This window comes from Neofelis nebulosa, chromosome 7 (genome assembly GCF_028018385.1).
Source record: "Neofelis nebulosa isolate mNeoNeb1 chromosome 7, mNeoNeb1.pri, whole genome shotgun sequence".
NCBI lineage: Eukaryota > Metazoa > Chordata > Mammalia > Carnivora > Felidae > Neofelis > Neofelis nebulosa.
Window position 1 is genome coordinate 49607110 of NC_080788.1, and position 26213 is coordinate 49633322.

The window sequence follows — 26213 nt, forward strand, 5'->3', positions numbered from 1 at the left end:
TGAGGGTCAGAGAGAGAGACATACACACAGAATCCGAGACAGGCTCCAGGCTCCGAGCTGTTAGCACAGAGCCCGACGCGGGGCTCGAACTCATGGACCATGAGATCAGGACCTGAGCCGAAGTCAGACGCCCAACCAACCGAGCCACCCAGACGCCTTGATTACAAACACATTTTATAAAAGAACTTCAATTTTATTCCCCCCTCCCCATTTTACATATATGTTTTTATATTTTACATCTTTTTATTCTGTGAGTCCTCTTAACTAATTAAGATACTATTGATTTTACTACTTTAACATCTTTTAGAAGGCTAGTTTAGTGGTGATCAACTCCTTTAACTTTTGTTTGTCTCTCCTTCAATTCTGAATGATAGTCTTGCTGGCTAGAGTATTCTTGGTTGTAGGTTTTTTTCCTTTCAGTACTTTGAATATATCATGCCACTCTCTTCTAGCATGCAAAATTTCTGCTGAAAAATCAGCTGATAGCTTGTGGTATTTCCTTTGTGTGTAACCATTTTCACTTCTACTGCTGCTTTTAAAATTCTCTATCTTTAACCTTTGACATTTTAATTATTATATGTCATTGTGTGGATCTCCTTGGGTTTATCTTGTTAAGCATTCTGTATGATTCCTGAACCTGGATGCCTGTTTCCTTCCCCAGTTTAGGGAAGTTTTCAACTCTTATTTCTTCAAATAAGCTTTCTGCCCTTTTTCTCTCTCTTCTCCTTTGGGGACCCCTATAATGCAAATGTTTGTTCACTTGATGTTGCCCAAGAGATCCTTTAACCTATCTTCATTTTTTGTTTGTTTGTTTTTTTCTTTTTGCTATTCATCTTAGGTGCTTTCCATTAACCTGTCTTCTAGATTACTGATCCATTCTTCTGCATCCTCTACTGTTGATTCCCTCTAGTTTTTGTAGTCTTCGACTCTGATTTTTTTTTTTTTGTATTTTCTGTCTCTGTTGAAGCCCTCACTGAGTTCTTCCACTCTTCTCTCCAGTCCAGTGAGCATTTTTATGACCATTACTTTGAACTCTTTATGAGGCATATTGCTTATCTCCAGTTACAAATGGATTTCATATAAAAAAAATCTTTAATTTGTAAAATCTTTAGATGGGGAAAAAAGTTCCTTGTTTAACAGATTAGACTCTCCTGTAAGACTATGAAAGGACATATAACTTCAACTTCCAGCTCTAAAAAAAAAAGGTTAAAGGGTACAAAGAGGTAAGAGAATTATTCTGCTTAATTGAGATTAAGTGGCATAATGTAATATCTAGAGAGAAAATTCCTTAGCTTTCTTAAAATAAGAGAGGCTTCTTGTTCTATTTTCATCATCATCCTCCCACAGTCTATTCCCCTTGTGCATTCAGAGTTTACTGGGCAGGTAGGAGTTAAGAGATGAGATAAAGAAATTCAGGTATTAACAAATTAAAAGTATCACAGTAGCTGGTGTTAATAATATGCTTTGGCAGTTCCCATTTTCTTGGTTCTCTACCCCACAGTTCTCAGCTCCTGACTGAATAGTCATGGTTTACCTTGCAGAATTAGCAGCAGCAAATATGTAGAGCATCTAGAGAAAAGTTGTGGTACCAAAAGTTCTCAGGGTAACGTAAGTGACTAGCTTAATAACCACCACTTTCCCGTAACCTGGATTCTAACCTTTCACTTTATTTTTAAAGAGAATCATGGAAGTTCTTGGTAGCTTGTATTCTAATTAGCCCTGATGACTATGAATCTGATCTAACATAATGATTACTCCTAGAGAAGAACCATCAGTATTACAGGTAGCAGCAAGAAGGACCTGGGTAATGCCAAGAGTCAGAACCATTGAAAGTGTTATGTAGTTAACTCTTTAGATGAATAATAAATGGAGCAACAGACACCAATGGGAACTTGAAGATTTGCTTTATGGAGGGAAATGTTAGAAAAAGTCAGTTTCTAAAAAGAATTTTAGTTCATTTTACTCACAGATTAATTGAAAATAGTAAGTTTATTTAAATGACTGCCAATGTCAGAGCCTTTCTTTACAGTGAACATAAGCAGTTATTACTAAATTTTTGGAAAGTGAACAAAGATGGTAGATACCATTAAGAGTACATTTTTCCCATCTTTAAATTACAGCATTTTAATTTTAAAATTATAATCATTTAGTATTAATGCTGTGAGTGCTAATTTATATATTCTAGATTGGAGATTAGAGATTAATTTATTAGTAATTGTTTTTATTTTTAGGAATTACATTTTTCTATTTATATTTTTGTTATAATGAAATAACCATGACAGCTATTAGGAGGTATAGGACTTTGATGTTTGGAACCTTTGTTTATTTATATAACCACTTTATTATTTGGCCTCTAAAATCATTGCTAATTCTTTTCCCCTACCAAACTCATCAAAATGTCTAGGTATTCAGATTTGAGAACAACACATTTCCCTGCTCAGCATGTCAGTATATACTGTTAAAGAAAAGTGAATACAGTTTGTTAATAATGTAATCATCAGTTCATTTTATATAGGTTACTGAATAAGTTATAAATTAGTAATAGATTCAGTCATTCCTGAACCATCAGATTTTGAATCAATGACTTTGAGGGGTAGACTGGATCTCACTATTAGTTCTTTACATACCATCTAATGAAATGGGATCACTGCCACATCAAAGAATTTAAAAATAGGAGTTCCTTTAGTTTGAACCACAAGTTTTCATTTTTGTCTTTTGTGTTCTGCTGAGTAAGACAGTATGTGTATAAGATTTTAGGGAGGCAAACTAGTACCTTAGAAGTATATAAATCTAGTTTTATCTAAACAATCAAAAGAAAAATAAATAAATTAGAGTTCGTCAAATTAAAAACATATGTGTGTCAAAGGACACTATCAAAGTGAAAAGACAACCCACAGATTGGAAGAAAATATTTTTATAAATCTTATAACTGATAAGAGTCTAGTATCCAGACTACATAAAAAATTCTTACAACTTAACAACAAAAAACATAAATAACCTAACTAAAAAATAGACAAATGACTAGACTAGTCATTTCTTCAAAGAAAAGATATATAGGGGTGCCTGGATGGCTCAGTCGGTTAAGCGTCCGACTTCTTCCTAAGTCATGATCTTGCAATTTGTGAGTTCAAGCCCCGCGTCGGGCTGTGTGCTGACAGCTCGGAGCCTTGAACGTGCTTCAGATTTCTGTGTCCCCCTCTCTCTCTGCTCCTCCCCTGCTCATGCTCTGTGTCTGTCTCTCAAAAATAAATAAATGTAAAAAAAAATTTTTTTAAAGAAAAGATATATATATATAAATGATCAATAAATACATGAAAAGATGCTCAACTTCATTAGTAATTATGAAAATGCAAATTAAAACCACAATGAGATACTAGTTTATGCTCACTAGAATGACAGTACTTAAAGAAACAACAGGAAATAAGTGTTGGGGAGGATGTGAAGAAATTGGAACCCTCAGACTTACCTGGGAATATATAATATTGCAGCCACTATGGAAAACAGTTGGGCAGTTCTCAAAACATTAGACTTGGAGATACCATATAGCCCAGTGATTCAATTACTAGCTATATACCCCAGATAATTGAAAACATGTTCATATATAAAAAAAAAAAAAAACACTTGTACATAAATATTCAGCAGCATTATTCTTAGTAACCAAAAAGTAGAAACAGCCCAGAATGCACTGTCTGCCCTTGGAAGCTACTGATGATTTACAGAATTTTGAGAATTCTTACTAATAACCCCAAGTCTGGGGAGAAGCAAATTCAATGAGTACTCTTATCTTCTCATTCTTTTCAGTAAGGAAAAAATGAGTAAAACAAAAAGTTTTTTGTTTTTTGTTTTTTGTTTGTTTTTTTTTTTAAAAAAGGACTAATCTCTGGTACAAGTCTCCAGGAATACACTGAATCAGAGAACACAGGGAAACCATCCCATGTGAATGGGTTACTCTACCCCCCAACTAGGTAGATGTACACTTAACAAAAAGTCAGAATTAAGAAACTGGATGTTCCAAGGAAACACAACAGGTTAATCTTACTAATATAGGCAAGCATTCTAAAAAGATATTAGTATGTTCAGTCATATAAAAATGATAACATATAAAAGTGAGTAAGGTAGCTTTATTTCAGGAATGTCATTCTTGAGTTGAACACTAAAATAATTTAAAGGGAAAAAAATCACATGATTATCTCAATAGATATAGCATATAAGCAATAGAAGAAAGTCAGAAAGTCACCTATGTTAAATCAGAGCAGGTAAAAGATCTAGGCAGGGTTGTAAGATAAAAATAAAAGCAGAGGCACCTGGGTGGCTCAGTCGGTTAAGCGTCCAATTTCAGCGCAGGTCATTATCTCACAGTTCATGAGTTTGAGCCCTGCACTGAGCTCCTACACCAACAGTGCAGAATCTGCCTAGGATTCTCTCTCTGCCTGTCCCCCACTTACATATGCGCGTGTGTGCTTTCTCTCTTTCTCTCTCTCTCTCTCAAAATAATAAGCGTAAAACTAAACAAAAAAAAAAAAGCATAACTGTGCAAACATACTATAGCAAACTAATGAACTAACAACAAAAAAAAAGAAATAGCATGTAGAAGATGAAGACCTATAACCTAAAAGACAGAAGGAAATACATGTACTTCAAGTGCTAGACCTTAATAAAAACAAAAAATGAAAAAAATGAGAGCTCAAAGACAGGATGATAATTCAACAGATTAAAGGTGAATTGCAGGGACACCTTGGTGGCTCAATTGGTTAAGCATTTGTTCAACGTAGGCTCAGGTTTTGATCTCATGGTTCATGAGTTCAAGCCCTACATCAGGCTCTATGCAGACAGCTCATAACCTGGAGCCTACTTCAGTTTCTGTTTCTCCTCTCTCTCTTTGCTCCCAGGGATCCCTCCCTCTCTCTCTGTCTCAAAAATAAAATAAACATTAAAAAAAAAAAAAAAAAACTTACTGTGTGAGCGCCTGTGTGGCTCAATTGGTTAAGCATCTCACTTCAGCTCAGGCCATGACCTTGGGGTTCATGGGTTTGAACCCCACTTTGGGCTGTCAGCATGGAGCCTGCTTGGGATCCTCTGTCTTCCTCTTTCTCTGTCCCTCCACTACTTGTGCATGCTCGCCCCACCCCCCCAAAAGTAAATAAACATTAAAAAAAATTTTTTTAACTTCTCTTATAGTAATGAAACATTTAATGTACTCTTTAGTTTCACTTCTTTTTTCCTTTGTTAAATTCTAATTAATTTAAAATTTAATGCTTTTATTTAAAAAATAGTATCCTATCTTTCTAAAGGTATTACTATTGCTCTATATACACGGAAGGAAAAGTAGATAGGTAGATAATAAGCTAGATGTCTGGAATAATGTTAACTTAGTAGTAATGACAGTTTCTGGCTGGTGGGACTTGAGATGTGTATGTATCAGTCAGAGTCTAGCCAGGCCATATCAGTTGTTTTTAACAGAAAGAATTTAGTAAAAAGGTATTGTTAATAGACATTAAACTGAAGTGGCAAAAATAGGCTACTAAAGTTTTCACAGAGATATCAACTATGGGAAACAGCTACCATTCCTAAGGCTGTGGGACAAAGGAAAGAAGTTGAAATTATTAGAATATATAAATTCACAGGAGAGGTCCTGTGGAGGTTAAACTCAGATATCTGAGAATGGGAGTACTGCTTAGGCTAGTTAATGCCTCTGGACCTGGAATGTGGACCCTGTGGGCCTAAGACTCAAATACCTGGTGCTGATGTCTCTGAGGAGGGCACAACAGGGCTGTTTGGGATAATAAGTGAGGTTAAAAAAAAATGTTATTTTGTTCCAGGTGGCTAGCCAGAATAGGGAATACTCTACCCACTTTTTAGAAATCTTCCTCTATGTCTCTCAGTGTAGGACTTTTGAAAGTTTTTATTCATACTGATCTTGTACATTTTTAGAATTTATTGCTACCCATTTTAGTTTAGTTTTGTTCCTATAAATGAAGCATTTCTTCTGCTGTATCTTTTGACTGGTTTTAGTTTGTACATAAGAAAGCTTTTTAATATTAAATATTAATTTAACATCCAGAATCCTTACTGAATTTTGTTGTTTGTCAGTTTTCCACCTTCACAGTATTTAAACTTCTCTAAATAGCTCTTACAGAAATCTGCTTTGCATTTTGTTTAGGTGGTTGGACTATGTCCAACATACTGATTTCTCTTTATTGCTAAGTACCATTTCTTTTCCTGAACTATTATTGTAAAATAGTGGTTTCCCTGCTTTTTCCCCTGTCCCATCTCTAATTCATTCTGAACACAATTGCTAGTATAATATTTTTAAAACTTAAATCATATCACTTTCCTACTCAGAACCTTTAAATGATCATCCACTGTTCTTCAGATAAAATTCAGGTTCCTTAGCATAAGCTACAAGGCTCTGTGTCTTAGTCTGCATGGTCTACAAGAACAAAAATCATAGACTGGGTGGCTTAAACAACATAAATTAATTTTCTCACAGTTTGGCAGCTGGGAAGTCCAAGATCAAGGTGCTAGCCAGTTCACTTCCTGATGAGTGCTCTCTTTCTCATTTGCAGATGCCCACCGTCTTGCCCATATCCTTACAAGGTCTTTCCTGTATTTGTACTTCATAGGGGGTCTGCAAGCACACTCTTCTTTCTCCTAAGGCCAGTAATCCCATCATAAAGGCCTGATCCTCATGACTGGATGTAACCTTCATTACCTTCCAACGGCCCTATGTCTAAACATCATCATACTGTGCATTAGGGCTTCAAAATAAGAATTTTAGTGGGACACAGTCTACTCTGCTCTAAAATGATCGGGACCCTGCCTGTCTCTAACCTTTTCTAGTGGCACTCTCCAGAGTCCCTTTAACACGCTGGCCACTTTTTAAATTTTCCAAACACATCAAGCTTCTTTCTACTTAAGAATCTTGACACATGCTGTTCTCTGCCTAGAGGCTCTTCCTTAGGCTCTTTACTCAGAGATTTGTTTTCCTCCTTTAGGTCCCCGTTTAAATACCCCTTTCTCAGAATCCACATATGTGAGCAGGTCTCCTCTAATTGTCTGTCACCTCACTGAACTTATTTATTAACCTATTACAAATGTGTATCTATATATGTATGTACATAACTTTATTCTTCTGTCTACTTTTTAAATGACCCAGAATCCTCCATAATAAAAAATGTTTTTCTAATGGAAAAAAAATCTGTTGATAAACTTTAACTTCTTGAATTCAGTCAAGCTTTTGCTTTTGCTTTTGCTTGATCATACACTGTTGAGAAAATAATACTCATGTGCATTGTACTTCAGCAATACCTTTAAGAATTAAAAGGCCACATTCCTTTAATGCCTTAATTCCAGTTCTAAGAATGATTTGTACATGTATTTTAAGACATTTATACATGGATTTTCATTGCAGACAGCAAAGGTTTGGAGCAACCTAAATATCCATCAATGGGGAGGGGTAGTTCAATGAATTAGATTATAATCATACTATGAAATACTACTGAGTTATTAGGGGATGGAGCTGTTCAGTATGTAATGATATGGAATGATTTCCAAGTAGAAAGAAAATGTACAGTGGCATTGTGTATAGAGCGTCTGCCATCGTGTGTGTACACCCCACAAAAGGTACTATGTTGGAATTTTATCTAGATTGTCTTTTGAAAGATACAGCAGAAACTAGTGGCTGCTTTCAGGGATAGGAAACCAGATGACTAAAGATTCAAGGGTGGCATGGAGACTTTCTTTCTCAATGAAAGAGTAGTAAAAAAAATACCATGGGAGTAGAGATGAATGACTGTTTCTGACTGAAATTATGGGGAAGACTTTTTGAAAAGCAAAGATATTTTTTAAAAACTTAGTATTGCTTTTATCTAACAAAAACAGAACTCATATTAACAGGTAATTATGATAGATATTGCTGTGAGAGATATAAAATGATTTCAGTTACAAGTGGAAATGTTATCTGGATTTTATTTGCTTTTAGGTGGTGATAGTGGACTGGATGGGTTAGGAGGACCAGGTGTACAACTAGGAAGCCCAGATAAGAAAAAACGCAAGACAAATACACAGGTAAATTGACATTTTCTTTGATAACCATTTTTGTTCACTGATACGATCAGGCTAATGAGGTAAATTTAAATTTGGTCATGGATTTTTTTCCCCTCCTCATTTGTAACCTAATAGTGAATTTTGCAGTGATTTTTTTTTTTTTAATTCTGTAACTAGTGGCTATTGTTGGCCTATAGGCCTAGAGTGGATATTGCAAGAGGGAAGTGTAGGCAGACAAATTAAAATGTTTATTCTTAAAACTAACTTAAACAGAACAGATGCCTGTAGTTTTAGGAAAAGATTTAAAATATATGAACATAGGTTTAGCCTGAAGCAATATTTAGCTGTTATAATAATTTACTAGTATGTACATATCATTGAGCAGTCATGGGGGAGGCATCTTTTGTGTACAACATGTGGTTGAATAAATAGTTATCAAAACAGGCTTTTGTGGCTTTATCTTCTGTAAATTTGAAGCACTCTTTTTATTCTAAAGACTGCAAGTAAGTATTTTGTGTGTAAGGATTATTTTTTTCCATTTTGGCCACCACCTCTTAAAATTACAGTGTGACTAAAACTGGAAGTTTATTTTTCCATTCTGAGGCCGAGAGCATAGTGCTTGGGGAATACTTTAATAGCTACTCCCTGAAGTTAAGCCAGTAAAAAAACTTAGAGCCTGTTTATTGTTACTTAATTTTATGGTTTTTTGGGGGGTGTAACAGGTACTTTTAGTTAGAATTTTAAGTGAAAAATTCTAGAACTAAAGTTAAGCATATTAAATGCAAATTATGTAATTAAGCTTCTTTTGAAGGTTAATAAATACCTTTGAAATTTGAAGTAACAATGAATTTGAGCTCAGAAAAGCATGCCTTATTTTCTTTCCTAAATGGAAGAAATCTATACATTTTAATCATTAAATATAAGTAAATATAAAACTTATTTGGAATTGAAAAGTCAGATGAATTAAATTTTCATAAGACATAGCAAGAAAAATTTGATTAAAACTAGGTTCTTACATGTTAAGATAACAATTTTAATGACTTCTTTGCTCAAAACATGTATTTTACTCTACATTCTCATTTCAGGGGCCTTCTTTTCCTCCATTGTCTGAGTATGCTCCACCACCGAATCCAAACTCTGACCATCTAGTGGCTGCTAATCCATTTGATGACAACTATAATACTATTTCCTATAAACCACTACCTTCATCAAATCCATATCTTGGCCCTGGTTATCCTGGCTTTGGAGGCTATAGCACATTCAGAATGCCACCTCACGTTCCTCCAAGAATGTCTTCCCCATACTGTGGTCCTTACTCACTCAGGAATCAGCCACACCCATTTCCTCAGAATCCTTTGGGCATGGGTTTTAATCGACCTCATGCTTTTAACTTTGGGCCACATGATAATTCAAGCTTTGGAAATCCATCTTATAATAATGCACTAAGTCAGAATGTTAACATGCCTAATCAACATTTTAGACAAAATCCTGCTGAAAACTTCAATCAGATTCCTCCACAGAATACTAACCAAGTATCTAACCCTGACTTGGCATCTAACTTTGTCCCTGGAAATAATTCAAATTTTACTTCTCCATTAGAATCTAATCATTCTTTTATTCCTCCCCCAAACACTTTTGGTCAAGCAAAAGCACCACCCCAAAAACAAGACTTTAGCCAAGGAGCAACCAAAAACACTAATCAAAATTCCTCTGCTCATCCACCTCACTTAAATATGGATGACACAGTGAATCAGAGTAATATTGAATTAAAAAATGTTAATCGAAACAGTGCAGTAAATCAAGAGAATAGCCGTTCCAGTACCACAGAAGCTACAAATAACAGCCATGCAAATGGGACGCAGAATAAGCCGCGACAACCTAGAGGTGCCCCAGATGCGTGCACCACTGAAAAAAGCAATAAATCCTCTCTCCACCCAAGCCGTCATGGCCATTCTTCTTCTGACCCAGTGTATCCTTGTGGAATTTGTACAAATGAAGTGAATGATGATCAGGATGCCATCTTATGTGAAGCCTCTTGTCAGAAATGGTTTCATCGGATCTGCACTGGAATGACTGAAACAGCTTATGGCCTCCTAACTGCAGAAGCATCAGCAGTATGGGGCTGTGATACCTGTATGGCTGACAAAGATGTCCAGTTAATGCGTACTCGAGAAACTTTTGGTCCGCCTGCAGTGGGCAGTGATGCTTAATCACAGGCATTAGTTAAAGTGATTTTTTTCCTGTGTATTTCAGAGGCTCAGTGACACAGGATTTTAATGTTTTACATTATTTTTTTAAATGCACATACAAAAAGATTATTTACCTTTCAGTTTTTGTTAATATTCTACTTCATTACCAGTGCAAATTTTGTATTGTCTTTGTTTGCTATCTTAAATGAGAATAATGTATATGGGGGTGCTTTAGAAAGTACTATACAAATAAATGTTAGTTGTCGTTGTTGTTGTTAATCATAAACATAAAAGCCTCTTGAAGCTTCAAAATAATATATAGCAAATGTAGGCAAGTTTTGACTTTTAAAAGTTAGAATCATTGAAAAATGTACATTGCAGAGCTGAACTTTGGCAATATTACATTAAACAGTTCAAAAATTTTTCAAGGATCTATTTGACATATGTTTTCAAAAAAGCATATGTAGCTGTAACATGGAAGAAAGCATACATTTTAATGGATGTTTTAAAAAATAATAGAGTATGACACCAGATTTCTCCCCACTAGGGTCCTTGAAATTAATGACTTTCCTATTTTCAAGTCAGTCTTTCCAAGATATCTGTTTGTACAGATAGGAGACAGATGTTAGCATATAGTAGATGCTCAGTAAGTATTTGTTGATTGACTTGTGGATTGTACCACATGAAATTGCTAATACTAGATCAGTTGAAAATTGACTGCAATTAGTAGAGTTGAAGTGAAGTATGTTTCTAGTTGTGCTATTTAGAATTGTAACAGTGTTATGCCCTTCACTCTTCAATTTCCTTTGATTATTGAGTTTTTTCTTATTGTTTTCCAGACAAATAAATAATATAGTATCCTCAGAAGAATTATGGATACTTCTTTTAATATGATTTCAAGCCAGGACAATACTGCAAATGAGATAGGTGTAAATATCAAGTTGGGCCTACAAGGCTCCGCTGGGGAAAGAACACCACTCAGTGGTGGTTTGAAAAATCTTGTTCTGGGGAATCTGGATTCAAAAATGAGCCTCAGGGGAGATCAGAATCCATCTTAAAGACCAATTAAGAGCCAGGGTGAGAGCTAACTCACAAACAACAATTCAAGGCCTTGAAGCAGACAGGAGCTTCTGTGACTGGGAAAAGTGAAAAGATGAATCCAAGAACATCCTCCTGGGAGATGATCAAGAATGAAGACAGTTGGAGGTGTACTCATTAAGATTCAAAAAAGCAGAAACATATTTTTAGAGTGGATCATGAACTGTGACCAAAAAAAAAAAAAAGATACTATATATGACAATTGATAGCAATTTATACAATATTTGGATATTTTTGAAGCTCCCAAACTTGCACCATCATCGTTGTGACCAAAAATGTTCTGAAGGCCATATGGTGATCTGCAAAAGAATAATTACTATTGCTTAAACCCTGGTGAAACGACAGCAGCAGCATATTGCTGAGGAAGTAAAATTATGCATGAAAATTTTGATCAAGAAAGGTCCTTTGGTTAATAAACATGAGCCCACACTTTTACATGACAGCACTTGACCTCACATGTCACAAGCCACGAAAGCAAAGTTAATTCAATTGGGATATTCAATGTCGTCATGTCCATTGTAGTCACCAGACCTTTATCCAATGAACTACCTTCGTTTTCATCATTTGAAGCTTTTTTTTTTAAGAAACAACATGTTCTCCAATTAAGAAGTAGTAATTGGAGGATCTGAACAATTTATATATCTGAAAAAATGACAAATTTTTTTAAAATGAAATATTTAATATCTTACTAGAAAGTTATTAATACTCATACATATTTTGATTGAATAAAACTTATTTTTTTAAACACAGTGTTTTAATTTTGACCTACAAAAACAGCAATTTCATATGGTACAAAGTAGTAGAAGGTTTTCTCCATTTACCTGTGACTAGTTAGAGGTGAGTACAAAATATTTTCAATACAGTTGTAAAATATATATCTTTACAGTTTTAGAAAATGAAATGATATAAATTCTAATACTAGGTACTCCTCTGTGTGACATCTTTACCAGTTGAAGCAGGTTAAATGCAGTATTTTTGGCTGACTCTGACATTTGATGTGTTCAGTAGCATACTTGAAAATCCCATTTTGCTTACATTATAGTTTTTATTAGAGATACACAATTTTTTAAATGTTTAAGGATCTAGTCATGTTCTTGAAATCCTAGTAAGTGCTGATTTTTAAGAAATGATGCACTGCATGCTAAATGCTTATTCCTAGCATCAGGTCATGATTTTTTATGATAATACAGTTAGATATTGAGTAGAACCTTACAGTGTCCTCAGGAGTTAACATTTTTCATGGTAGTACTTGCGTTGTACTTATTGTTAAAATTGATTTTGTGGTTTCTTAAGCCATCTGTTGCTTACACTTTCAGTAGTTGGGTGAAAGTGAAGTAACCTCTCCCAAGCTAGTATAAAGATACTTGATTCATATTGAGATTCTTTTCCATTTCCAAGTAGTTGTTTTTAAAAACTTACAGTTGAATTTTTATTCAAGTATTTAGGTCTTCAGAGCACCTTATTTAAATAAGAATCTGTAAATATTCAAAAGAAAACTCATGGTTGACTGACAGTGAGTCACTGAAAAACTATAAAATCATAGTTCATGAATGTTTTCATGTCTTTGAAGTACTTTTCTTTACTAGTTCATTTGTCTCCATATGACACTAAGTCAAAAATTATCTAGACAGTTTTTGATAGGAAAAATGATGAACTATAAGAATGGCCAGGAACCAATTTGTCCAATTTGACCCAAATAAGGCTATTAAACAAATTGTTATGGCTTTGTTAGGACAAGTAATTAGCTTCCCTAAACATTTTTAAATATTCATTGATAGAAAGAAATGTACATAGGTCGAATAGCCTTCCAGTAGCATTGCACATTTTTTTATGTAATCCTTTTCTTTCACTGAAAGGCCTCATCTTGCATGCACACAGATACACACCCACATACACACCCACACAATTGAACAGGAAATCATAGTTTCTCTTACATTCTCAAGTTTTGTCTAGTTTAACCTGACTGACCCTCAGCAACTAGGCTCTCTCACGACAGCTAGTCATGATAGTTTTAATGCATCAGTTCCTTTCTCAGAACTCACTTTTTATTCATTTCACTGCTTCTAGATGCTACTGGACTCACTAATGCTGAAACAGCTTAGCTTGTAAAAGAAAATTTATTCTTCAGATAGAGTGCTTAGAATTAGATTTGTGATCAGTGTTTTTTTCCTTTGGTGTGAAATACTTTTAGAGTACTGCTATTATGATTCTTGTTAATCCAAATTAGATTATGTACATAAAGCAAGATTTTTCTTGTAATAGTGCTTATTCTTCTTAGAGTAACAGTATAAAAAAATCCAATTTTTTTATTTTATTTTTTTTTTAGACTCCCATCTCTGCCTACTGGTAGGGAAAAAAACCTCAATAGTGTGGGTCACCATGAATTCTGCTAACTTTAATCATCCAAATAAGTATCAGGAGTCTTCATCTAGTATTCTTTCAAACTTGTTTGTCTTGAACATATTAAGAGTGCTAGTACTTATTGTCCATACTATAGTAATTGTATTTAATAGTAAAAAAAAAAAAAAATGTAAGTAATGGTTTTTTCTAAGGGAGCTCTAAAGAATTTTTGAGTTTCTTTTTTATAGTGTATAGAGGTTTCATATGCATGAACATTTGTGCTATTTTAGATTTTTTTTAATTAAAAAGTTCAGTTAAGAGCATCCAGGCTCCCAAAGTTCATTTGTAAATAGTGGTTTGGAACATTATATAAGATGATTAGATTGTTAGGAAAGCTCATAAAGGCTTATTTAAACCATAATGTAGTTAAGCGATAGTATCATGCTGAACACTCAGTTTTCTTTAGGGAACCAATCAGTGTAGGAGGTAGAAAGAAACAGAGGTCTTCCTTTTTCCTGATGTGATTCAGGTAAGTTTAGTTTCTTGGTGTTAGTGTTTCCTAGTTGCCCTCTTACATCCTAAACCCTCCGGTGGAATGCTATGTAAGTCAGCTTGCCTCTTCCCTTACTGGATGCCCTGTGCTCCAAAATTCCATATTTTTCCTCCAATCAAAATTCCCATTTCTTTCTGTGGTTATGGCTGGCTAGATTTTAAGGAAAAAGTGTTTTCCACCGAGATGCAAATGAAGATAGTGAAGAAAGTGGGATTAAACATTTTTTTTAAGACTGCTTATTCAGAATGAAGTTTTATCTAATATCTAAGATTTCAGACCATATGACCACATTTCAAGTACTGTAGGAAGCAGTATTTTTATCAAATTGATGGATGCTGTCTTGAGAGTACTTCCCAATTTCCTTTAGGTTTTGGGATATTTTCATAGTTTCCTCAACTTTTGAACTCAGAGGTTTCTTCTCATTTCCACATTTTAGTAACTTCCCCCTTTTCTGTATTCTCTTTATCCAGTAGAGCAGTATAGAAGTCACATCTGCATTTTTCCAACTTTTGGTACAGTAGTGGAAGTCTAGAGGTACTCCTGGAGTAAGGAGGCTAAGGCTGGCATTAACATCTCCTAAGACATATGGTCTAGGGGAAATGAAAAATGGCTGTCAATAAGCCAGACATGAATACGTCAGAGGCTGCCTGTATTTCATTGAAAATTTTTAATGAAAACCCGAGATAAGCTTCATCTTTGTCAGTTTGTCAAAATACATTACTTGCAATTATATTAAAACTTATTCTAAATACCTGTACTTGTTCTGTAGATGATATAGATGATGTTGCTTGTTAGTTAAAATATCTTTTATAAAAGAAAGTCCTGCTTCTTATCATGATGTATGTGACTTAAATGACTGTTTCATATTAAAACTATTTCTTCCTTATGTACTGTTTACATATACCTCTTTTTGGGATATTAGTTCAGTACTTTTATACAAATCTGAGTGTGTTCCACATTGGTGACATGTATTTTTGCAGTAATTTTTTGTTTTGTTCTTAGAGCATGTCTGAAGTAACACATGCACTAGTGCTGTGGTCTGTGGCAAAATTACTGTAATTCAAATTGGAAAATAAAATGTTTCCAGACTTTGTCCAACATTTATTCCTATGGCAAAGGAAATTACTATGTAATACTAATTATTTCTTACGCTGGTATGTTTAAGCTACTCTATGAAGTATGTGAAACATCAATATTTGTGGATTAGTAGATGGCCTGATGTTTTGAAATGGGAGAGAGCAGTAAAATTTGGTGTTAGCAATTCATAACACTCGTAATACAATAAATACTTCTGAAAATTTTGTTTTTCCTCTTACAGTTATAACTTATTAAGGAATTATTATCTTAATTGGTGGTACATATTAGGACTTTTTTTTTTTAGCCCATATCATTAAAATTACATTCTAGACTTTGAACCTAGTCTGATATCTTCCAACAAAAGATATCATTCACTTCTTCATAACCAAAATAAGTAAAAATGCTAATCTTCATTTTTTAAGAAACTATTATAATGCCATAAAACTCCTCTAATTTACTTAGAATTTGTAACCATTGATACAAAGACTTGAATGGTGTTTACTTTGTACTATCTGATGATAAGATTTGTTAATAAAAGTCATAAGGTTTTAAGGAAAAATGTTTAATCTTAGAAAAATGTGAAGCTTTATAAAGCATTTAAGAATACTGCATAGCTTTATAAAGCATTTGTTTGAGAATACAAAAGCATTCTTTTGCCATTAAAACAAGTACACAGAAGAATTGTAATTGATAATGCTTGGCCAGTGCAAATTTGTATTTTTGAAATTATATACTTGAAAGAAAAAGAAAAAGAATGCTCATGAGTGCTTAAACTGCATATCTTTTTAAATATTCAAATTTTTAGACTTTTATCAATTCAAACTATCCTGAGTAAGGCTTTGCTGTATTAGTGATGTATATTATAAGATAAATGTTTACCTGTGTTATGTTAATGGTATCTCTATACAGCATCATTTTTGGCTTGGTTGTTGTGTGGTGTATTTTGTACACTTGGTTGTCAATTATTGATAGGATTGACATAGCAATAAATCTGATTCAGTTCTTAATATTTAAAAAAATACCATATACCATACTGTGGCATAATTCCATTATATTTTATTTGAATCCCTAATGTTTTCATGGGTCTATTTTGAGGGTTAAAAATTTAGAATTACATGTTAGAAATTTATTTTTTCCTGGTACCTTCAAATACAATCTCTTAGAAATGGGTCTGCTTCTATTTAAATCATAGAGTTTTTAAGAAGAATTAGTATTAATTAATTCAGGAATTGCTTTGTGGAAAATTTTCAAGTATGAAATGACTAGGTTACCCCCAAATTGTTTATTTTCTTTATATGGTTTTGTACAGGTTACAGTTTTCAGAGAAGCAAAATTGGCTTGGTAACTGATTGAATATAGTAGATAATGGATAGTTTGTCTAAGGGCTTCCAAGTATTAAACCAAAAATTCTCAATTCTGAATTATTTTTAATAATTACTATTAATAGTGGTAAGCCAATTTATCTTTTTCTTTTGATTCTTTTAATTTCTTGCTTTTGATCCCTTTCTTTCTTCCTTAAGCACCATGCTAGAATTTAAGAGGAGTTTATCTTCCACATTTTAGTTTTTTTATTCTGCAGATAATTAGTAAGACTAGTAGAAGTTCCACTTTCAAAACAGTCCATGTTATTGTTGGCCATTCTTTTCAGGGTTCATACTAAATGTCATTTGTGCATTGTATAAAGAATGTTATTTATCAGTATTTAGACCTACTATTGGTAAAAATTATGTATGGCAGGCTTTCTTGAACAGTATGTATTGTAAGTTTGTTCCTATAGTGTTATGCTTCAGATTCTTTTAAATAAAGCTAGTTTTCAAAGAGAAAAACAACTGTTTTTTTAAGTGCTTGACTTTCAACAGGACAATCTTAGGTTATAGGTATGAAAGTCTTGGCTTTGGGTAGGAAATGTTCCAGGAAACACTTACCAGGACAACAGCCTATAATTTACCAGGAATTTAATTTTATACTGAGGACCAAACCAATATTTTTGGATAGGTCTTGTTACATGCATTTTTTCCCCTGTAAAGTTGATACATAACACTGAGCCCTGAGTTTCCTTAGAAAGTCTGAGCATAATCTATCTCTATTTTGATTTTAACAAATTAGGACTTACGTTCTGTTAATAAAAAATTAATTGGAGAGGAGCTCTACAACCTCACAGCTTAACAATCCCTGAAACAGAAACACCCCTGTAGCAGTATTAAGAAGAAACTTGTCTGAATATAAGATTAAGTTTACAAAAGACCTCCAAAGTTTGCTGGAAACATCCATTACGTGTCTAGACTTACATGGAAAGATGCAAGTGGATCTGTCAGTTGATGCAACTTGATATTCGAGGTAATAGGAATGACAATAAGATAAAATTATATCAAGATAAGATTTGAATGCATGAAAGTTCTATTTAAATTTATGGAATGATGGGGCACCTGGCCAGCTCAGTTGGAAGAGTGCAGGGCTCTTGATCTTAGGGTTGTGAGTTCAAGCCCCACATTGTGTGTAGAGATTACTTAAGTAAATAAGAACTTTAAAAAGTTTTAAATAAGTGGAAGGAAAAAATAAAAAATGTGTTTCTTACGTGCTGTAGAAGAAAGATGTACAGAGACTTCCTATAAAATAACATCGTGAGTGGATGCTCTAAAGCACCCCCTGTGTTTGAAGCATAGTATGATAAATATAAAAAGAAAATTGGGTTCAAAACCAAAAAACATATCCAAGGGCAAAAAATGATAGGAAGAAACCTTGAACCATGCTGAAGCAGCAGCCTGCCTGACTCTAGGTCCAGAGTAGAAATTTGTAGCCAGAAGTTCTAATCTGACAGGGTAATGAGATCTAAAAGTGCAACTACATTTCAAAGCTTGCAAGATGCAATAACAGTACTTTTTAAAAGAAATGTATACCTTTAGATAATTTTAAGCCCCAAATATAATGAACTAAGTGTTGATGTCAAGTAGATAAGAAAATTAAAAATGTAAGGAAAGTAGAAGAAAGAAAATAGTAAAAAAAAAAAAAAATAGGAACTAAAAAACAGGAAAGGAATAATAAAGCCACAAGCAGGTTAGTTTTAAAAAGTTGAATAAAATTGATGATCCTCTGGTGAAACTTTTTTTTTTTTTGATGGCAAAAATAACAAGAATGAAAAAGGGGACAAAAAGAGCACTACGTAAAGGCCAAGCTGGTATTCCTCTCTATTGCTGCAGCCACCACTTGTGAAAGGAGGCTAAACAGCAAAACCTACCTCCAGGTGATACGTGGGGCTCCAGCTCATAGGAAGATGTGGGCCCAAGGTTTGCTCAGTTAGTAACTGGTGTCATCAAAGACACTAGTTATCACCAAAGAATTGGTGATAGAAAATCAAAGAATTGAGACATTGAATTAGTATATAACACTTGGCTAAATTGAGGTCTCCAGGACACAATTCAGAGGCAACTTAAAACTTCTAGAAAGGATGAACCCAGAGGAAAGAAAGAAAAAATTAAAGAATATGCCCACTGTAAATCAAAGTTTCAAAATGCATGAAGAAACTGGATGATAAGACAAACAGCCAACCAATACTTTTTGAAATTTCAATCCACTCAAGATGAAGATATTAGAACAGCCTGAAAAGGACTTTAAGATAAGTATGTTACAGGAACCTGAAAGGCAAACTAAAGAATAAAAATTAAAGTTACGAAACGTGGTAAGTAGACATTCATTCATTTACTCAACATTTGTTGAGTGTTTTTTATGTCAGGCACTGTTCTAGATGCTAAAAATATAGCAGTACATGAAACATAAAAATCACCATTGTTAGGAGGTTGTTATTCTAACGAGAAAATAAGCTATAAAGTAGGTTAGAGAACAAGTGCTATGCACAAATAAAAAAGAATGATAGGGAGTGCTCAGGGTGGTAGGGTAAGAGATGGAAGTTCTTAATTTTTAATAGCTCAGTTAAAAGACACTTAAGTAATGACCTGAAGAAGTAAGGGAGACCATCACACAGATAACTGGGGAAGAGAATTCCAGACACAGGTAACAGCAGGTACAATGACCCTGTGGAAAGCATGCTTGGCACATTTCATATATTTCAAGGAGGCCAGCGTGTCTGGAATGGAGTGAACAGGAGGAAAAGTGACAGGAGATGGGGTTGAAAAATTAACAGAAAACCAGCTTATATGGAACTTTGTAGTTCATTGTACAGCTTTTGGCTTTTATTGGAGAGTTTTCAGGGGAGAAGGATCATTCTGAGTGCTGTGTTGAAAAATAGATTCAAGAGGTAGGGAGTTGAAGGAAGAAGACTAGTTAGGAAGCTATTATAATGAATTCCTGTGAGAGATGATGTGATTATAACCACAGAGATAGCAGTGGAAGGAGTAAAATGTGGATCTTGTTTGGTCTTGATTAAAAAAAAAACAAAACACACAGCTGGGGAAAAGTGACTATGAAATTGGATTATATGACATTGGTGATTATTTTAGTTTTGTTATAATAATGACATTGTTTATTTAATAAAACACCTATTTTTAAAAAGATGAATACTGAAATGCTTATGATTCTTCACCTGGCTTAAGAATAGTCCAGAGGGGAGGGGCATCTGGGTGGCTCAGTGGTCAAGTGTCTGACCCCTGATTTCGGCTCAGGTCATTATTTCACAGTCACAGGATCTAGCCCCTTGTCAGGCTCTGCTGCACTGAGCGTGAGGCCTGCTTAAGATTCTCTCTCTCTCTCTCTCTCTCTCTCTCTCTCTCTCTCCCCCTCCCTGCCACCCTACCTCCCTCTCTACCTCTGCTCCTCTCCCTGACTCACTTTCTCTCTCTCTCAAAAAAAAAAAAAAAAAAAAGTCCATCAGGAAGAAAAGGAGCCAAAAAAATCAGTAAGGACATATAAGACTTAATATGATTTTCAAATGTGGCCCAGTTATCACATACAGGAGGATGTTCAAGTGGTAGTTAAGGCATGTTAGTTCCTTATCTCATTCAAGACATGTAAAGATACTGGATAGTTTCAGATTTTTTAAGAAAAAATAGTGGATTATGTATTTGTTTGTTTAGGAGCGTGCATGCATGCATGCAAGCAAACGGAAAGGCAGAGAGAGAGGGAAGGAGAGGATCTTAAGCAGGCTTCATGCTCACTGTGGAGCCCTAAAAGGGGCTCAATCTCTCAACCATGAGATCATGACCTGAGCAGAAATTGAGTTGGACTCAACCGAGACACCCAGGCACCCCATGAATTCTGTATTTAAAAAGTCATAACTTCTGGGGCGCCTGGGTGGCGCAGTCGGTTAAGCGTCCGACTTCAGCCAGGTCACGATCTTGCGGTCTGTGAGTTCGAGCCCCGCGTCGGGCTCTGGGCTGATGGCTCGGAGCCTGTTTCTGATTCTGTGTCTCCCTCTCTCTGACCCTCCCCCGCTCATGCTCTGTCTCTCTCTGTCCCAAAAATAAATAAAAAACGTTAAAAAAAAAAAAAAAAGTCATAACTTCTAAGTAAATTTAAAAGTCACAATTAAAAGAATATAAGTACAATATAGCTTCTAAACCAGCAGAGGGCAAAGCAGAATACAGAAAATTTTATCAAGCCAATAGAAGATAGAAAAGCAGCTAAAAAGAAACAGTAAGAAAAATGTACCTAAAACCAAATGTAAATGGATTCAGTTCACCTATATGACACTCTCAGATAAGACCAATGAATTTTTTTTTGTCCAAATGACTTTTACAAGAGATACACATAGAAATTTCAAAAGCAAAGGAATGGTTTATGTACAGTGATATTCATTAAGAAGTAGAAAAGCCAAATTCTAAATAACTGTACACTTAAAGTAAGACCTTCTCTATAATGAAAATTATGAAGAATTAAAAAGCTTCATGTTGTATTAAAAAAATGGAAGAAATGACAATTGTTAAGTAAAAAAAAAGTTTAAAAAGTTACATACAAAATGATCATAATTAGTTTTTAAAATAAACATTTTATATGTCTATGTATACCCACCTGGAGATAATTATCTGGAATATTATAAAATGTTACTGTGTTTATTCCTGGATAATGGAATAATCCTGGATTTTTTTTCCTGGATTTTTCTCCTCAGTATTGTCAACAATAAATATGTATTCCTTTGGTCATCAGAAAACATAGTTTAAAAAGAAAAGAATAAACAGATAGCAAAAGGTATAACAGGAAAATGCTAATCAAAGGAAGCCACTATAACAATGTTAGTATCAGACAAAACATAATGTAAGGCTATTATAAAAAAGATAGGAGATAACAAATGTTGGTGAGGATGTGGGAAAGAGGGAATCCTTTTGCACTGTTGGTGGGAATGCCAACTGGTCCAGCCACTACAGTTTCCTCAAAAAATTACAAATAGAACTAACATATGATCCAGCAATCCCAATTCTGGGTATCTATCCAAAGGAAGTGAAATGACTATGTCAAGGAGACAACTGCAACCCCATGTTCATTGCAACATTATTTATAATAGCCAAGGCATGGAAACAACTTAAGTATCCCATCAATGGACGGATGGTAAAAAACAAACAATGTGAATATAATATAATATTATTCATCCATAAAAGAGAAGGATTTTCTGCCATGTGCACCAACATCGGTGGACTTGAGGGTATTAGACTAAGTGAAATAATATATATCATGTTCAGAGAAGGACAAATACCACATGATATCACTTTCATATGGAAGCTAAAAACTGACATCACAGATACAGAAATTGGATTAGCAGTTGCCAGAGGTAGAAGGGTGGGGGTCAAAATGGGTAAGGGGGTCAAAAGGTATAAACTTCAGTTATAAGATAAATAAATTCTGGTGATGTAATATATAGCATGGTGAGTAAAGTTAACAATACCAGTATCATATATTTGAAAGTTGCTAAGAGGATAGATCTTAGAAGTTCTCGCCATAAGAAAAAAAATTGTAACTATGTAAGGTGATGGATGTTAACTAAACTTATTGTGGTGATCATTTCACAATATATATATCAAGTCACCAGGTTGTACCCCATGCCATATGTCAGTCATATCTCAATGAAACTGGGAAAACGACTTCTGGTTACACATTTTAAAAATACATGTAAGGACAAAAATATTAATAGGAAGGAGAACATTTTGTAATTATAAAAGGAATGACCCACCAAAATGATCAAACAATCGTGAATACATATGCTTACCACAGAGTTTCAACATAGATAAAACAAAACACAACTACAGGAAGAAAAAAGTTGCAATTGTGTGAGATTTTTAAAGAAATTTGTATCAAAAGTGATAGCTCAAGTATATGTTATATGTTAAATAACAAACATGTATCAAGATCCATTTTGAATATTAAACCAAATGTGGCAAAAACAATAGCATGTTGTTATTTCACATAAAATGAAGTTTAAAGATAGATGGTTCCAGGACTGGTATATTCATCAGCTCAGTGTCAGGAAACCATGTAGATTTCTCTGTGGTTCTCTTGGCTTTCCTTTCATGGTTGCAAGATGGTTATCATTGTTCTATATATCATCTTCTCACAGAATAACATCCAAAGCAAGCAGGAAAGGAGGCTCATGTTGCTCTATGTTTATCAAAGAGGAAGATCCATTCTGGAGAAGTTGGCGGTGTAGGAGGACGCTGGGCTCACCGCGTCCTGCTGGTCACTTAGATTCCACTCACATCTGGCTAAATAACCCAGCAAACCGCCAGAAGACTAGCAGAACGGACTCTCTGGAGCCAAGCACAGACGAGTGACCCACGGAAAAGGGTAGGAAGGGCGGCGAGGCGGTGCGCACTACACAGACTGGCGGGAGGGAGGTGGGGCGGTGGAGGGGCAGCCCGCCCAGCAAGACAGAGCCCCCAAAGTCTGGCTGGCAAAAGTGGAGGGGCCGGACTGTGTGAGTTCTGACAGCCAGCGGGACATAACATCTGGAATGTTATAAGTCAACAGCTCTGCTTGGAGAGCAGGACGGTGAGAGGACACCAGGAGGGAGAGGTATTGAGCCCTGGAAGACAGCTCAGCTCGGCAGGGAACAAAGGCGCTGGCCAGCGCCATCTCCATCTCCCATCCCCCAGCCGAAATCCCAAAGGGAACCAGTTCCCGTCACCAAACTTGCTTGCACCCCGCAAAAACCCAATGCTGTGCTTCTGTGGATCCATCTCTCCAACGGGTCTGCCTGCTTCCCTCCCAGTGCTGCAGGGCCCCTTCTGAGGGGACCACCAACGACACAGTGAGCTAAGCCTGCCCCTCCCACCCCTGTGCACCTTGCAGATCCACCCTGGCTAATATGCCAGATCCCATCAAAGCAGCACCACAAGCCTGGCAGTGTGCAAGTAGCCCAGACAGGTGCCATACCACTCCACAGTGAGCCCTGCCCCTGGGAGAGGGGAAGATAAGGTACACACCAGTCTGACTGTGGCCCCAGGGGTGGGCTGGGGACAGATATCAGGTCTGATTGCAGCCCCACCCGCCACACAAGTTACTCCAGACAGCACAGAAGTGCCCTGCAGCTCCACGCCACTCCAGGGACTATCCAAAATGACAAAATGGAAGAATTCTCCTCAAAAGAAACTCCAAGAAGTAGCGACAGCTAACGGATTGATCAAAAACGATTTAAGCAATATAACGGAACAAGAATTTAGAATAACAGTCATAAAATTAATTGCTGGGCTTGAAAAAAGTATAGAGGACAGCAGAGAATCCATTGCTCCAGAGATCAGGGAACTAAGAAACAGTCATGAGGAGCTAAAAAATGCTATAAATGAGATGTAAAATAAAATGGAGGCGGCCACAGCTTGGATTGAAGAGGCAGAGGAGAGAATAGGTGAATTAGAAGATAAAACTATGGAAAAAGAGGAAGCTGAGAAAAAGACAGATAAAAAAATCCAGGAGTATGAGGGGAGAATTAGAGAACTAAGTGATGCAATCAAACAGAACAATATCTGTATAATAGGGATTCCGGAAGAGGAAGAGAGAGAGAAAGGGGCTGAGGGTGTACTTGAACAAATCAGCTGAGAACTTCCCTGATCTGGGGAAGGAAAAAGGCACTGAAATCCAAGTGGCACAGAGAACTCCCTTCAGATGTAACTTGAATCGCTCTTCTGCACAACATATCATAGTGAAACTGGCAAAATACAAGGATAAAGAGAGAATTCTGAAAGCAGCTGGGGATAAACATGCTTTAACATATAAATGGAGACCGATAAGACTAGCGGCAGATCTATCTACTGAAACTTGGCAGGCCAGAAAGGAATGGCAGGAAATCTTCAAAGTGATGAACAGAAAAAATATGCAGCTGAGAATCCTTTATCCATCAAGTCTGTCATTCAGAATAGGAGAGATAAAGGTCTTCCCAAACAAAAACTGAAGGAATTCATCACCACTAAACCAGCCCTACAAGAGATCCTAAGGGGGACCCTGTGAGACAAAGTACCAGAGACATCACTATAAGCATGAAACCTGCAGACATCACGATGACTCTAAACCCCTATCTTTCAATAATAACACTGAATGTAAATGGACTAAATGCTCCAACCAAAAGACATAGGGTATCAGAATGGATAAAAAAAAAAAAAAACAAGACCTATCTATTTGCTGTCTACAAGAGACTCATTTTAGACCTGAGGACACCTTCAGATTGAGAGTGAGGGGATGGAGAACTATCTATCATGCTACTGGAAGTCAAAAGAAGCTGGAGTAGCCATACTTATATCAGACAAACTAGACTTTAAATTAAAGGCTGTAACAAGAGATGAAGAAGGGCATTATATAATAATTACAGGGTCTATCCATCAGGAAGAGCTAACAATTATAAATGTCTATGCACCGAATACGGGAGCCCCCAAATATATATAACAATTACTCACAAACATAAGCAACCTTATTGATAAGAATGTGGTAATTGCAGGAGACTTTAATACTCCACTTACAACAATGGATAGATCATCTAGACACAGGATCAATAAAGAAACAAGAGCCCTGAATGATATATTGGATCAGATGGACTTGACAGATATATTTAGAACTCTGCGTCCCAAAGCAACAGAATGAATATACTTTCTTCTCGAGTGCACATGGAATCTTCTCCAAGATAGATCACATACTGGGTCACAAAACAGCCCTTCATAAGTTTACAAGAATTGAAATTATACCATGCATACTTTCAGACCACAATGCTATGAAGCTTGAAATCAGGAAAACAGTCTGGAAAACCTCCAAAAGCATGGAGGTTAAAGAACACCCTACTAAAGAATGAATGGGTCAACAAGGCAATTAGGAAGAAATTTAAAAATATATGGAAACAAATGAAAATACAACAATCCAAACGCTTTGGGTTGCAGCAAAGGCAGTCCTAAAAGGAAAATACATTGTAATCCAGGCCTATCTCAAGAAACAAGAAAAATTCCAAATACAAAATCTAACAGTACACCTACAGGAAATAGAAGCAGAACAGCAAAGACACCCCAAACCCAGCAGAAGAGAAATAAAGATCAGAGCAGAAATAAACAATATAGAATCTAAAAAAACTGGTGAGCAGACCAATGAAACCAAGAGTTGGTTTTTTGGAAAAAAAAAATGATAAACCTCTAGCCAGGCTTCTCAAAAAGAAGAGGAAGATGACCCAAATAGATAAAATCATGAATGAAAATGGAATTATTACAACCAATCCCTCAGAAATACAAACAATTATCAGGGAATACTATGAAAAATTACATGCCAACAAACTGGACAACCTGGAAGATATGGACAAATTCCTAAGCACCCACACACTTCCAAAACTCTAACAGGAAGAAATAGAAAGCTTGAACAGACCCATAACCAGCAAAGAAATTGAAGCAGTTATCAAAAATCTCCCAACAAATAAGAGTCCAGGGCCAGATGACTTCCCTGGGGAATTCTACCAGACATTTAAAGCAGAGATAATACCTATCCTTCTCAAGCTGTTCCAAAAA

General features: G+C 35.5%; 1 protein-coding gene across 5 annotated transcripts in view; it reads left to right on the plus strand.

The window, feature by feature from the left end:
* PYGO1 (pygopus family PHD finger 1) overlaps positions 1-16324 on the plus strand; it is a 31345-nt gene extending 15021 nt beyond the window's left edge. For 2 of the 5 annotated variants that reach the window (XM_058737655.1, XM_058737654.1), the window contains one exon: positions 7982-8067. Coding sequence is in view for 2 of the 5 variants with exons in the window: in XM_058737653.1 (XP_058593636.1) it covers positions 7982-8067; positions 9132-10256 (1211 nt within the window). In the remaining 3 variants the exon portion in view is untranslated. Of the gene's footprint in view, positions 1-7981; positions 8068-9131 lie in introns of those variants that run through there. The other 3 variants (XM_058737653.1, XM_058737652.1, XM_058737656.1) reach the window with 3 other exon arrangements.
* Positions 16325-26213: the final 9889 nt, after the last annotated feature.